The sequence below is a fragment of the Humulus lupulus genome, chromosome 6, assembly GCF_963169125.1.
Source record: "Humulus lupulus chromosome 6, drHumLupu1.1, whole genome shotgun sequence".
In the NCBI taxonomy this organism is placed as follows: Eukaryota; Viridiplantae; Streptophyta; class Magnoliopsida; order Rosales; family Cannabaceae; genus Humulus; species Humulus lupulus.
Genome location: NC_084798.1, coordinates 212,144,349 through 212,158,876, shown reverse-complemented (window position 1 = coordinate 212,158,876; position 14,528 = coordinate 212,144,349). Strand labels below are relative to the sequence as shown.

The 14,528-nt window shown below is 38.4% G+C and overlaps 2 protein-coding genes across 2 annotated transcripts; both read left to right on the top strand.

Annotated features, from left to right (window-relative positions):
* The first annotated feature begins 4,130 nt into the window (after nucleotides 1-4,130).
* LOC133785957 (uncharacterized) lies at nucleotides 4,131-5,308 on the top strand. The gene is made up of 2 exons (XM_062225169.1): nucleotides 4,131-4,861; nucleotides 4,945-5,308. The coding sequence occupies exons 1-2, from the start codon at nucleotides 4,131-4,133 to the stop codon at nucleotides 5,306-5,308; spliced, it is 1,095 nt and encodes a 364-aa protein (XP_062081153.1).
* Nucleotides 5,309-11,155: 5,847 nt separating this feature from the next.
* On the top strand, nucleotides 11,156-13,864 carry LOC133783154 (uncharacterized). The gene is made up of 2 exons (XM_062222698.1): nucleotides 11,156-11,859; nucleotides 13,619-13,864. Exon 1 carries the CDS (start codon nucleotides 11,223-11,225, stop codon nucleotides 11,853-11,855), a length of 633 nt encoding a protein of 210 aa, XP_062078682.1. The 5' UTR covers nucleotides 11,156-11,222; the 3' UTR covers nucleotides 11,856-11,859; nucleotides 13,619-13,864.
* The last annotated feature ends 664 nt before the right edge of the window (nucleotides 13,865-14,528 follow it).

The window sequence follows — 14,528 nt, the reverse complement described above, 5'->3', positions numbered from 1 at the left end:
TAAAGCGAAACGTTAGTTTAGCTATGAATATGCTATGTGGTATAATCGAGCCTCAGACCGAGTCCATAGAGTAGGTACTTTCAGCACTTCAGCGGTGGAGAATGGATCTAAATCAATCGTGGTTTATGATTAATAAATAATTGGTTAGTGATAATCATTGTTTGCCCAAAATATATTTACTAAGTTTTATTGCAATTTAGTTATTTTCTCCAATCTTGCCTGTGATATTTTGACCATTGACAGTATGGAACAAATGCAACTCGGGAACCATGGACTTATAATACTAAGTTCCAATAAACCAAACTATTAATAAATTCTTTAATTAAATAATCTCATTTATTAATTTCATTATTACTCCACTATAAATATGGAATTGCACTCTTAGTAATTATATAATTATACTTACAGAGTATTCTATTGTAGTCCATTCATATAATCAATATATGTAATTCTGTCATCCATTTATTGGTTCGCTATTTAGAGCTAGTCGAGAATTACTGTTTTACCCTTCTAATTCCCTTTTGTTCCTTAAGTACCATTAATTCACTAGTTAATAATTAATCTATAATTAGATTATAGAATTGAGTTCAATAACTATTCAGTCTCAAAATTAACCCTTAAGGAAACCAATATTCAATTAATTAGGAAAGCATGAATTCCATTATTGTGAAATCATGTTTCCCGCCATTCAAGATATTGAATTTCCAAAATAAAAGTCACTAGCCTCATTATATTGAGAGACCTTAACGAATTAATCAAAAGTTTCAATAAACATAAACAAGAGTTCATGACTACTCATGATTTAGACTAATTATCAAATGATCATATTTTAAGGTACGAATTAAATCTTTATGACAAACGGTAAGTTTATAAAGAAAGTAATTCAAACATGTCATGTCATATATAATCATAATTATATAAAATACATTTACTAAGATGTCTATCCACACCAGTAATTCGAATCTAGATTACTTGCATCCAATTATATAGTTAGTAAACCGTACTAGCAACCGTTGATTAAAGATTCCATACTTTAATATGTTGCTGATTATTTTATTCATTATATATAATCTTAATTCTCTCGTACGCATACAATATCATATTCTCATAAATGATTATTGATTTTTTTTAATATTTATATATAAATTATTCAAACAATAATTCCAATAATCAAATATAATAAAATTATATTTTTATTTAAATCATTAAAAATGTTTTTTCACATGCTCTTAGGACACCAACCCTAACAATAATATATTTTATTTAACTCAATGTAAAAATCGGGTTGTGAAAATCCAACTCTAACCCATCTAATTAAGAAAAAAAAAAGTTTAACCCGTTCAATGTTTTATACGGTTTGGTCGGATTAAATCGTCGAAACCATTCTTAAGTTTTTTTTAATGTTCAAAATATCTTCCAAATTTAACATATTATTCTAAACTGAACTTTAAAACATGTTAAAAATTTATTAATAATATATATGTATAAATGAAAAAAAAAATCTTAATCGGTTTATTCAGGTTATATTGGACGAGATGGTGTAATTCCTAAACCTCTAATATAGTAATTGAGCTCACGTTATTTGAGTTACATTTTTTATTCTTTTTTTTTTGGACATTTTATTCGAGTTTAACAATTTACAAAGGGAAATTTTACCCTTTATGCATCATAACATATTTAATTTTTTTAAAATGCCAACATAAAAATTCTCCCCATAATATGCCCCCTCTTATATTTTGGACAAAAATACCCTCCTCGCTCAAATTTCACACTTCACACATTTTTTCTCTCTATCTCTTTCTCTCATCCCTCATTTACAGCCATTTTTTCACAGCTCGGAGGTGGAACGGATTGGAAGTTTCTTGGCGTTTTTTAAGAGAAAAAATCATGGGTAAGTATCATTTCATTAATCTACTTGTGAATATGAAATGCCATGGTTAGATATTAGATTCGAACCATTCCGCAGTTGAGTTTGTATTTTTTTCTGCAATTTTTGAACTGTTCTTGAGATCTGGAATTATGTGGGAGCCATTCCAATATCGATGGTACATCGATGCCATTTCGATACTTAGGCGAACATCTAAATTAGATGATATTTTCGATGTAATATCGATGGTGTATCGATGTTGAATCGATGTGATATATGTTGATTTGGTTCAGTGTCGATATGGCATCGATGTGGCATCGATATACCATCGAAATTGGATCGCATACATAGGGAAACCATCAACATCGATGGCATTTCGATGGTACATCGATGCCATTTCGATATTGAGGCGAGTATCTAATTTTGATGTTAGTATCGATGTAATGTCGATGGTGTATCGATGTCATATATGTTTATTTGGTTCAGCGTCGATATGGCATCGATGTGGCATCGAAATGGCAACCATCATCATCGATGATGCATCGAAATGTCATCGATGTGGCATCGATTTTGAACTACATTACAGATTTTCATAGGCATCGATTCATCATCGATTTACCATCGATTATTCATAGATTACACTTTATTTTTATAATTTTCTTATGTTTTTTTTTTTTGTAAATTTGCAGGTTCCAGAGTTAATATAATTGTTTCTTACAACGGTGTTTGGGAACAGAAAGGAGAAAAATCGAATTTCAAAGCTGGTTTGAACACTATAATACATGTACCAATTGATATTGGTTACATAAAATTATTGGAGAAGTTGTATTCAAAGTTGAAAGTGGATAGGTCATTGTTTGACTTAAAGTTAGAAGTGTCGTTTACATACAATGATTTTAGCGTAGATCCCATTGAAATCACAGATGATGAAGGAGTTAGTGCTCTTATTCTTGAAAATTCGAAGTCCTTAAAACATTGGGTTCTTTTATGCGTTTGTTCGATTGCAAAGAACATTGCTCTTATTGATCCATCTCCTAGAGCGAGTGTTAATATGGAAAATCATAATCAATCATGCACGACTGTTCCACAAACAGCTCCTGGCCAAGTGTATGCATGGGAGGTCCTAGTCATAATGAAACTTTTTTTCCCCCAACAAATCTCCCGCATGATGATGGGTATGAGTATGAGCCTTATGTCAATGACGATCCAGTTGCCCTTTTTGGTGATGATGATGAAAGAGTTAAGGGGTGCAGGAGTTCTGATGATAACTCAGAGGATCGATTGTCGATGTTACATATGGTTCAAGTAGATAATTTAAATGTACGACCATTGCCAAAACGTCAAGAAAGCCAAGGACGGAGGACTGCTGGCTCAGAGAGCAGTCGTCCAACTACACAAGATTAGGGGTGGCAATTTGGGTCACGACACGATGACACGACACGACACGACACGATTAAGGTAAACACGAACACGACACGTTTAATAATCGTGTCGTGTTCGTGTTTGAGTTTTTGACACGTTTAATAATCGTGTCGTGTTCGTGTTTACCTTAATCGTGTCGTGTCATAATCGTGTCGACCCATTTAATAATCGTGTCGTGTCATAATCGTGTCAGACACGATAACACGAATACTTTACATAGGTTTTCAGATTTTTTTCGTATAATTATGATTAATCGTGTTATCGTGTTCGTGTCGTGTTGACCCGTTTAATAATCGTGTCGTATTCGTGTTCGTATTTTTGACACGTTTAATAATCGTGTCGTGTTCGTGTTTACCTTAATCATGTCGTGTCATAATCGTGTCAACACGAATCTGACACGTTTACACGAATTGCCACCCCTACACAAGATGATGGAAATAGATGGAGTTCTCCAGCGTATACAGCTGAAGATATCCCATGCCCCTCTTATGTTATCCCCACATTATCTGGGGTGAGTTGTGGAGTAATAGAAGTTGGGAAAGTTTTTGAGAACAAGTTAGAGTTGAAGACGAAGGCACACTTGTATGCAATGAAGCAAAACTTCGAGTTTGTGGTGAAGAAGTCAGGTACTGAAGTTTGGTATATCACTTGCAAGGATCCTGATTGTGGGTAGAGATTGAGGGGGAAGAGAATTCCTAAATCTGATATGTTCGAGATAACTCGTTTCACCTACAAACACACTTGCTCACTTGACCTCCAACATAAAGGTCATCGCCAAGCTGCACCTTGGGTTATTGGTCATTGCATAAAGAAAAAATATCAGACTAGATCGAATGCGTACATGGCAAACAACATAAGAGAGGACATTAAGAATGATTATGGCATTGAGTTGTCATATGGAAAAGTTTGGAGATGCCAAGAGAAGGCTCTTTCTTATGTCAGAGGGACACTGGAAGCATCCTACCAGAAGTTACCATCGTACCTGTTCATGCTTCAACAGAAAAATCCCGGGATGTTGACAGATTTTGTCACTGAGGAAGATCGATTCAAATATTGCTTTTTCTCACTCGGAGTTAGTAGAAGAGGGTTTCGTACATGTCGTCCTGTGTTATGTGTGGACGACACTTTTTTAAAGACAAAATACGGTGGGCAGATGTTATGTGCAGTCGCGCTGGATGCAAATAACCATCTATATCCAGTTGCATTTGGTATTGTGGATAGTGAAAATCATGATTCTTGGAAGTATTTCATGTCAGAGCTAAAGGAAGCGATTGGGGAAGTCGAGGACCTGGAGTTTGTATCTGACAGGCATGCAAGTATTACACATGCCTTGGAAACTATTTTCCCCGATGCCTCTCACGGTGCTTGCTACCACCACATTAGTATGAATGTGGTTGCTAAATTCAAGATTGATCATTATCATGTGTTGATGTATAATGCGGCATATGCTTTTAGGAAATCCGAATTCCACGCCAACTTCGAAAAAATTAAATCAAAAGATCCAGCCATTGCTCAATACCTAGAAGGCATGGGTTTTGATAAGTGGTCCTGTGCTTACTTTCCTGGAAATAGGTATGTCATTGTGAATTGTATTTTAATTTATGAAATCTTCTAAATGTATGTTACTATTAAATTTTAGTTTTCCTGGATACTAGATATAATATAATGACAAGCAATTACGCTGAAAGTTTCAACAATAAGACCCGGGACGCTAGGAGCTTTCCGATAACTACATTCATCGAATTTATTCGCTTCACACTACAGTCCTGGTTCTGTGATAGGAGAGAAACTAGCGAGAAGACAACTACAACTCTTGCACCGACCTATGAGAAAATTTTGGTGGATATGGCTGAGAAAGCTCGATTCTTGATTCCTTATGCAATAGGGAGGCATGAGTTCCATGTGTTAGATGGTGAGCTGAATGGTGAAGTCGACCTCCTGAATAAGACATGCACATGCGGCGTGTTTCAGATTATTGGTATCCCATGTGCTCATGCACTATCTGGATCCCTTAAGTGATGGGTGAACTTTTATTCGTTGTGTTCAGATTACTATAAAATTGAGACATGGAGGTCCTCTTACATAGAATCTACATATCCTACTGGTAACGAGGAAGAATGGATTGTTCCGCAATCTCTGCCAAAACCAAGAAAGCTTTATTGTGAGTGTATTGAAAATCTGAATTTAGTACGTCTACCTGGTTCTAGACTGTGGGACAATATCAGTGGACATGCGCTGCCAATCAAAGTTTGGAACGGTGATCTTCGATCTAGCTATTTTCAACTTGGGGTGTCCTTTAAACATACCAGAAGCGTTTAGTAAAGATGGAAGCATCCTAGTCCAAGGCTCGATCAACTCAGACAACTTATTATGGCTAAAGTTAGAATGATCTGAGTCAAATACAGTGATCATCCAATCAGCGAAATTTATTTCGCAAAGGATCCAGTGCCGATTTTCCATGCACCAGTGGAAGTAGAACTCGTTGCAATCACCCCAAGGCTTCTTGTACTTTTTGGCATCTCCTTTCAGGAAATCAAGAATGTCCGAGTCCCATTGGTAAGTCCTGCCATTTTTCTTGAATTCCTCATATCTAGGAGGAATATATTGTGCAAATGATGAATCAAGTACGGTGGCTTTCACGGGGTACGTCTTCGCCAACTAAAAAAGACGTCTCCGTATAAGATAATTTGCAGCGTCGAGATGCTGCAAATAAATAGAGTAACGTTAAGGAAGAGTGAATTTTTAAAATGAGATAAATGTTCTAACAAACATAAGAGACTTACAGTTTCTGCCAACCATTCTTTTGCCACCTTCAACTTCAAGAACCAAACAGGGGTCCCATCACAACATTCCAACTTCCTCGGTCTGCTGTTGTCAATCTCACCGAGTACCCATCGGTTAAAAGTTGTCAACATATCTTGATCCAACACCTTTAAAGGAAGGATCGTAACTGGGTCCTTGAACTTTGGTTTCTTGGCTGCTGGAGTATAGTCCTCGTACCTTACTAGTCTCTGTCTAGTGCGCTTACCTGTAAAGGAGCAATTAGTATCTAATCTCTTTAAAACAAAAAACAAAAAAACTCATGGATTAGTCGTACCTAAGACTGTCTGCACTGGCTGAGAAGGTATGGCTTCTCCAACAGAAGGCTCGTAACATGAGGGGAGAATGTCGTACTCTACATCCTCTGTTGGAGTAGGTGCATGAGTATGTGCAGGAGTAAGAGTAGGTACACCACCTAGTGTTGCCAGCTTCTCTAATATGACTTTTTTATTTTTAAGGACGATACCTAGAGTGGCCTTAACCTCGTCCACTGCATCTGATAGTCTAGCCATCTCACCCAACACCTCCTCATAAGCCCCAGGAGCAGGAGCAGAAGTAGGTTCTACACTAGTATCTGGAGCAGACTCTGTCGGGGCATCCTCCACAAATATGCCAGCCTTAACGGCTATCTCAGCCACCGCAGCAGCCTCTGCCTCAGGATCGTAAGGCCTTCCATCCTCTGGTGCAGGCTGGGTCATATTCTGCAGCATCACATACCTAGGAGCATCCCCCTCTGTCCTCTGATATATGGCATCGAAGAAGTCTCGCTCATTCGGTCGAGGCCTTAGGATAGAAATGCATGACAACTGTAATGGAAACAAAACAATCAAATTAGAAACGACATAAGTTGATTAGTATAATTCAAAAGTTCTTGAATTATTTAAATGTAATATAACTTACATGTCTCCTCGCAAGTACATCCATCAAATGCAAATGCTTCGGCTGGCCTATGCTCTCCCACTGTAGCACCCTAGAGAACTTGAATCCATAAGGCTTGGCGTGTTCCTTCTGTAAATCAAGAATCGTCTCGTATGCCCAATATTGCAAGGCTGGTGGATACCCATTGCAAGTGTACTTTGCCTCCTCCTTAACACCCTTAGAAGACTCCACCTCAGTGATCTTCTTCGCCTTCTTACCTGGTATTGTAGCACCAATCGCTTTCATATCTCTATTGAATTGTTTCACAGTTGTATCGAATGAAAGGAATCCCCATGGATACTTCTCAAAATAATCTAAATCCTCGACCATCAACAATGAATCTCGCCAAATAGCATTGTCATTCTCAGCGCCCAATAGTATCCCCTCCACAAAGTACAAATCATCAGGTACATCGCACATAATAAAAGCTCGTTCCAACATACTGAACCGAATGTCTTTCTCGGGTTCCACATTGAAATATGTATCAACTAGGCGGGAGGAAGTAATGTGAGGTTCAATGTCAATGGCAAGTGGTGGACAGGAGCAGCTCAGGCCGGTGATAATGGCAAACTCGTGCACCCCAAACTTACATAAGTTTGGGTCCATCAAGAAGTGCACCTCATTGCCACGCTGAGACTTGACCTTCCGCAAAAGCAGTGTATGCACCAATGCCCCAGAGAACGAAAAGGGAGGGGCTGTGAAGAATGGTCCAAAAACAGACTCATTCACCCTCCCCAACAATCCATGCTCCTCAAATATTTTTTTCAATTTTGTTAACCTCCCGAAACCCCTATAGGTCATACGACCGACATAATGATCCTCCATAGGGATCTCAAGCGGTGGGATACGTTTGGGTGGCATCTACAAAATATCCAAAAAAAAAGAGAATTAGTTGAATTTATAAAAAATACTCAATCTGTTGTTGTCATCGAAATGGAATTGATGTACCATCGAAATAGCATCGATGTAGCATGGAATCGATGTCATATATGTTCAACATCGATATGGCATCGATGTGGCATCGATATACCATCGATTGCGCATCGATATACCATCGATTGCGCATCGATTATGCATCAGCATCAATTATGCATCGATGTGGCATCGATAAACCATCGATGGAATTTCGATGGTATATCGATGCAGCATGTTGATGATACATCAATGCCATTTCGATGGTACATCGATGCCATGTCGATGCTGAGGCGAACATCTAATTTAGATGTTATTTTCGATGTGATATCGATGGTGTATCGATGTAGAATCGATGCCATATATGTTCAGCATCGATATGGCATCGATGTGACATCGATATACCATCGATTGCGCATTGATTATGCATCGATGTGGCATCGATAAACCATCGATTATGAAAGAATTGACATGGCATCGATATACCATCGATGGAGCATCGATTGCGCAATGTATGTCATCGAATTACCATCGATGGAGCATCGATGTGGAATCGAAAGAACATTGACCCACAAAATTTTTGCAGAATTTAAACATAATCTTCCAAAATGATGCACATAGAATCAAACCCATTTTAAGCTACATTTTTTGCAAAATAAAGATTAACAATCAAACCCATTTCATCGATTTATACATTACGATTCAATTTTTTTTTTTAAAAAACCACATGATAACCGAATGTCTTACCTTACCATAGCCGGTGATGGAGAAGACGGTGGCTGTGAGGAGAGAGAGAGCTTCGCCTGAGAGAAATGGTGAGAATGTGAATCGAGATAAAATAATGAGAAAGAAATGAGAGAGTTTGGCTGGGAAGAGAGAAGGTGAAGGGTCTCGGTTAGTGGTAGGGGTGTTTTTGTCTTAAATTTTAAAAATGACATATAATTGGGAGAGTATGTTATGTTGGCATTTTAAAAAAATTAAGTATGTTATTGAACATACAGACTAAAATATCCCCTTACAAAAACTTTTGAAAATCCTAACTTGAGCTAGAAGTACATTATATACATATATATATATATATATATTTTGATCAAGAAGAAAGAACTTCATTGAACAAACTGTCCAGTACAACCAAAGGGCCAATCACCCCACAAACAAACAACCTATACACTCAGCTAACAATTAGTACCTGTACATACTTTAGTTACATTGAAGTTTCCTAATGAAAAGCTGGTGTTGAAGAGAGATCTTCTTATTATTAACAATGTATAATCTATACTTGACTATATTTATAACTTCCTTCGCTAAACTACTAGCTGTCAAAGAATAACCATAAAAAACACATCTATTCCTGTTCCGCCAAATGCTATAGATCACAGTTGCTAACACCAAGTTCAAAATAGAATCAGTGATACCAATCCTCCCACAGCTTAGCCAAACCACCCAACCATTGAAATTACTAGGCCAAGCTTTAAACCCAATCCAAGCAAAAATGAGGGTAAGCGTCATCTTGGACAAGCAGCACTCAAAAAAGAGATGAGTATGACTTTCATTATGCTCTTCACAAACAGGACATAAGAGGCTGGTCAACTGAAAGTTGATTCTAGATAAATTGTCTCTAGTAAGAAGGTGAGTATTGACCACCTGCCAAAGGAGAAACCGGTGCTTAGGGAGAGTCAACTTACACCAGACCACATTCTTATACCCCACTAGCTACTGTTCTAAGGTACTGTTATATAATTTTGAAGGCATAAACTTTCCTGAAACCCCAGCAGCAACTACCTCTGGCTTACTAAATTTGCTCCTTAAATGGCACAATTTCCTCCAATACCAGCTACTGTATGGTTTCAGAACATAACTCCAGAAATTAACTCCCTTCAAATAGATATCCTTGATCCATTTGACCCAAAGAAGGTCCTGCTTTTTTGAAACAACCCAAATGTACTTGGCTAAAACGGCTCTATTCCAGGTCGCCCCATCCCTAAACCCGAGACCTCCAAAAGCTTTAGGGAGACACACCTGATGCCACGAAGCCATATGAAGCTTACTCCTATTCCCTGAAGCTCCCCACAGGAAAACGCGGCATAACTTCTCTACCTCCTTAACAATACTCTGAGGCAAAAAAAAGACACTCATCCAATAATTTCGAAGAACAAAAAGAACTGAGTGTATAAGAAGCATTCGGCCTACACATGACAGATGCCTACTGGTCCAAGATAACAGTTTCAACCTGATTTTATGAATAATAATCTCACAGTCCTCATGTCTCCACTTAGTTGGTCTCATAGGAACCCCAAGATACCTAAGAGGAAAGGATCCCTCAGGCAGCTGAATATCTTGTGCAATAACCCTTCTCTCTGTTGCATTGACTCCTCCAAAGTAAATATGAGACTTGTTAGTATTGATAGATAAACCAGTAACCTCACTAAACTTTCCTAGGACCTCTTTAAAAATGCTCACTGCCGAAAGGGTTCCTTTACAAAACAGAATTAAGTCATCAGCAAAGCACAACTTGAGAAGCTTAAGGCTCTTACACATAGGGTGATATCTGAAAGTAGAAGCCCGAGTAGCCAGTTGAAGGCTTCTAGTCAAATACTCCATAATAAGCACAAATAGAAGATGGGACATTGGATCACCTTGTCGCAGCCCTTTTTTACCCTTAAAGCTACCTTGAACTCTACCATTCATAAGGAAAGAGTAAGAAGTATTTCTCACACAGGCCATTATCTAACCAATAAATTTCATAGGGAAACAAAAGGCCCTCAAAAGATCCTCAAGAAACTGCCAATCAACCGTGTCATATGCTTTACTAAGATTTATTTTAATGGCACATCTAGGAGAAGCGGAAGCTCTCCCATAGTTCTTGATTAGGTCCTGAAATATCATGATGTTATGAGCAATTGACCGACCCCTAACAAAAGCACCCTGATTTGGCTGAATGAGGTCTGGAAGGACTAATGCCAAACGAGAGCATAACAATTTTGTCATACATTTATACACAGTGGAGCAGCAAGCAATAGGTCTGTAGTCAATAGCTCGAGCTGGATTAGAGACTTTAGGAACCAAAAAAAGAGTGGTCTCGTGAAGTTCGGAAGGAAATTGTCGTGAGGCAAAACCCTGAGATACTATATTATTGTGATACTATATTATTATATTATTTTTAATTAGGCAAGGAAAAATTGGGGTTAAAAACAAAAACTCATAGACCCTTCATAAGCCACTTCCCCTCATTAAGCCATGGAGTCCAACCCTTCTTCTCCTTCTTCCCACACACACCCAAACCATGGCGGACCGAGACCGAGATCGAGACCGAGACCGTGACCGTGACAGACCCCGAGACAAAGACCGTGACCGAGACCGAGACCGAGACCGAGATAGGGAACGACGACGAGATAGGGATGACCGGGAACGTGATCGCGACCGGGTTGGCCGCAGCAAAAGGTCGCGGACCCCCGAACGCAGCAGATCCCGCCACGCCCGCTCTCCTGATCGGTCTCGCTCCCGCTCCCCGGTCGACGACCGCTCCCACCGTCGCCGCCACCGTCACCACAACCGGACTCCGTCTCCTGAGTCCCGGAAGCGCAACCGTCGCGAGTCGACGGCCGAGGATGATAAAGAGCGTGAAAGGCAGAAGGCGGCTGTGTCTGACTTCGTTGAGGGGATAGTCAGGGAGCAGCAGAAGCAGAGCGCCGGTAACGACGGCGGAGAGGTTGAGGTGGACGAAGGCCCTAACGAGGATGAGATTGAGATGATGAAGAAGCTTGGGATTCCCGTCGGGTTTGACTCCACCAAGGGGAAGCAGGTTCCTGGAGCCGACGTGAGCGGCATCAGACCCGTGACTAAGCGCCAGCCTCGGCAGTACATGAACCGCCGTGGAGGTTTCAACCGCCCATTGCCAGCCGAGCGCAACCGCTAGACTGGTAAGGGTTTTTCTTATTCTTTGGTTTTGTGTTTTTGCCCTAAATTTTAGCTCATTTCAGAGACTAGTTCTTGGTTAGGGTTGTGTTTGGATTGCTTGCTTTATATGAGAATGCCATTGTTATGATATAGGTAATGGTTTGTATCAGAATTGAAACCAAACCAATGTATGCACAGAGTCTATAGACTCTGCAGGATTGGAGACAAAATACCTTGCAAGTTTGAAAAATGTTATAAATATGGACATTTGGGACAAAAAAAGTTCTTGCAAAGCATATGCTAATTTTAGCATAGAATTGGAGATACTTTTCTATACAAATGCTAGATTTTGGCATTGGCATAGGATATAGAATATAGCCTATGCATTGTAGATGGTTTTATGTGTTTTACTAATAGAAAAACTTGCTTGGAATAAGGGAATGAAGAGGTTGGCACTGTGTCAAAATTGCTGAGCTTGCTGTACAATATTGTGAGCTTGAAAGTATAGGTTTATTAGATTACCCTCAGCGTATCAAGGTTATTCCGCTCTCTTGCTTTTGTTTTCTCAAGCTAGAACAGTTTCGTGAGCTCAGGTTTTAAGTTTAATGGGTGCTTGTACTGGTGGGTTAAACTTACATTGAGGATGGATGGCTACTTTTCTGCTTTGGGGTTGGTTTGAGTATTGATAGATTGGAAAAGATAGATTTTGTGTTGTTATATATTCTAGCTACTTGTAAAAGCCCAAAAGAAACGCTTCTTGTTCAAACTAATCAGTTACAGAGTTATCAGGTGAAATTGAGCAAATGAGTTGTGTTAAAACTTAGTCGGCTTGAAATTCTTAATCTTATTGATAGAAAATTTGCTTCAGGCATAACCTATTGGTGAGTGTTGTCCAATGAAGTAGAGAGTGCAAATCATTATGTTGTATATGTTGTTTTGCTAGCTTATTAAACTTGCGCCGGGTGATTGGACTATGGTGTGTTATTCTAAGATAGTGTGACTTAGTATATGTGCTGCTAATTACTTTGGTGGCAAGAGGTTAGTTGCATTTTCTAATGGTCTCCTATTTTTCATGCACTTCTTTATAAGATAGTGATTGCTGTTTTTGTCCCTTTAAAGATGCTACATTTGAATTTAATCCAGATAGAGAAGCATATTCAAAACTTTTTTCTTCTGTCATAGTCTACTTTATTTTATATTAAAATCTTGGTGGATATTGATGTTGTCCAGTTTAATGGAGCAGAACAAGGCATTTGATGGAATTGAGAAACAGTAGCACCTGTGGATTGACTGAGAGTTTCAAGTCCATTGGAGTTTAGGTGTAATAGTTTGCTGACTAAACATGTATAAACTGCTGAATAGATCTTTTTTCATGCCTCGTGTAGCTTATTTATTTTTCCTGTCATTTGTTGGGGTTATAAATCATGATTGTTATACTCATGGACGAAACATGTGTGTTTGGGATTCCTTACAAGTACACGTTCAACTTTTTCAACTACAATCTATGTTAGGATGGCTGTTTAAATTAAACCAATTACTAAGAAAGAACTCCTAAATTTTCTAATGGAAAGGTGCATTAGCAGAATAGCAATTAGGTTGTGTTGTTAAACAATACTATTATAGCTAATAATGGAATCACACGCAAGAGAGTTAGCTCAAAAGGTTAAGCTTATGTTTTGCTTCGGCAAGGTCTGATGTTCGAGTTTATTCTGACTACGTACATAGTAATTGATATAGTTTGATGTCTCATCTTTGCTAATGTTTAGTTTCTTTTCTTTACAGATGGCTGTAGGCCTGCTCCCAATATCAACCAGAAGCTTGAAAGCCAACAACTAAGAAACATTTAGAGACAGCCATGTAAGACTGAGTTTTTTGTTTTGTTTTAAAATACAATGCCTTTCATATGAGTAGCTAGCTACTTTTGAGACAGGTTTTTTTGCCGCAGTATTGGACAGTTGAACACTTGAACTTGGTTTATTTTAAGTAGCATTATAGTAATGGATATTGAAAATAGAAGTAGCAAAGCAACTAGTGTGGAGTATTGAAAAAGTTGGGTGGGTTCAGGTTCTTCAAGTCCAAACAACACAATCGTATATATATTCGCAACTTGTTCCGAGGCCAAAGCACTGGAATTTGACCAAACTCACCGCACCCCGGTGGCTCTCGATCATACAAATACATATTTAAAAACCAGTTCGATGTCACTATGATTGGATAGTAAATTTTGAAAGTAGAATTCTCCCAATCCCATGTTGTTTGTTTTGAAAAACCACTTACATGTTAATTATTCATTGGTATCATTATTCAAAGCACTAACAAGTGACTAGGATAATTGTATTTTGTTTTTATCTCATCCCTGGTAGTGTAAGAATAAAAAAAATGAAAAATGTGTAACCTAAAGAGTTTGGCAAGGGGCAATAGCAAAAGTTACTAGAGCTTCAGAGTGGAATGGATGCAAATTCAATGACTTCTGCTCTGCCAAGACCTTACCAAATCGGTGGGCAACTTTCAATTTCAACCACAATTTGATATAATAAAAATATATCTATATTATGTCACCTACACCACATTGAGAATTGCTAAGGGGCACTACACCACTAGATGTGACATACTGCTATTGGTGCAATTTAATATCGGATTCTAATTAATTAAATTTTATAAGTATTATGATGTATCGTTAGTCAATTATGAA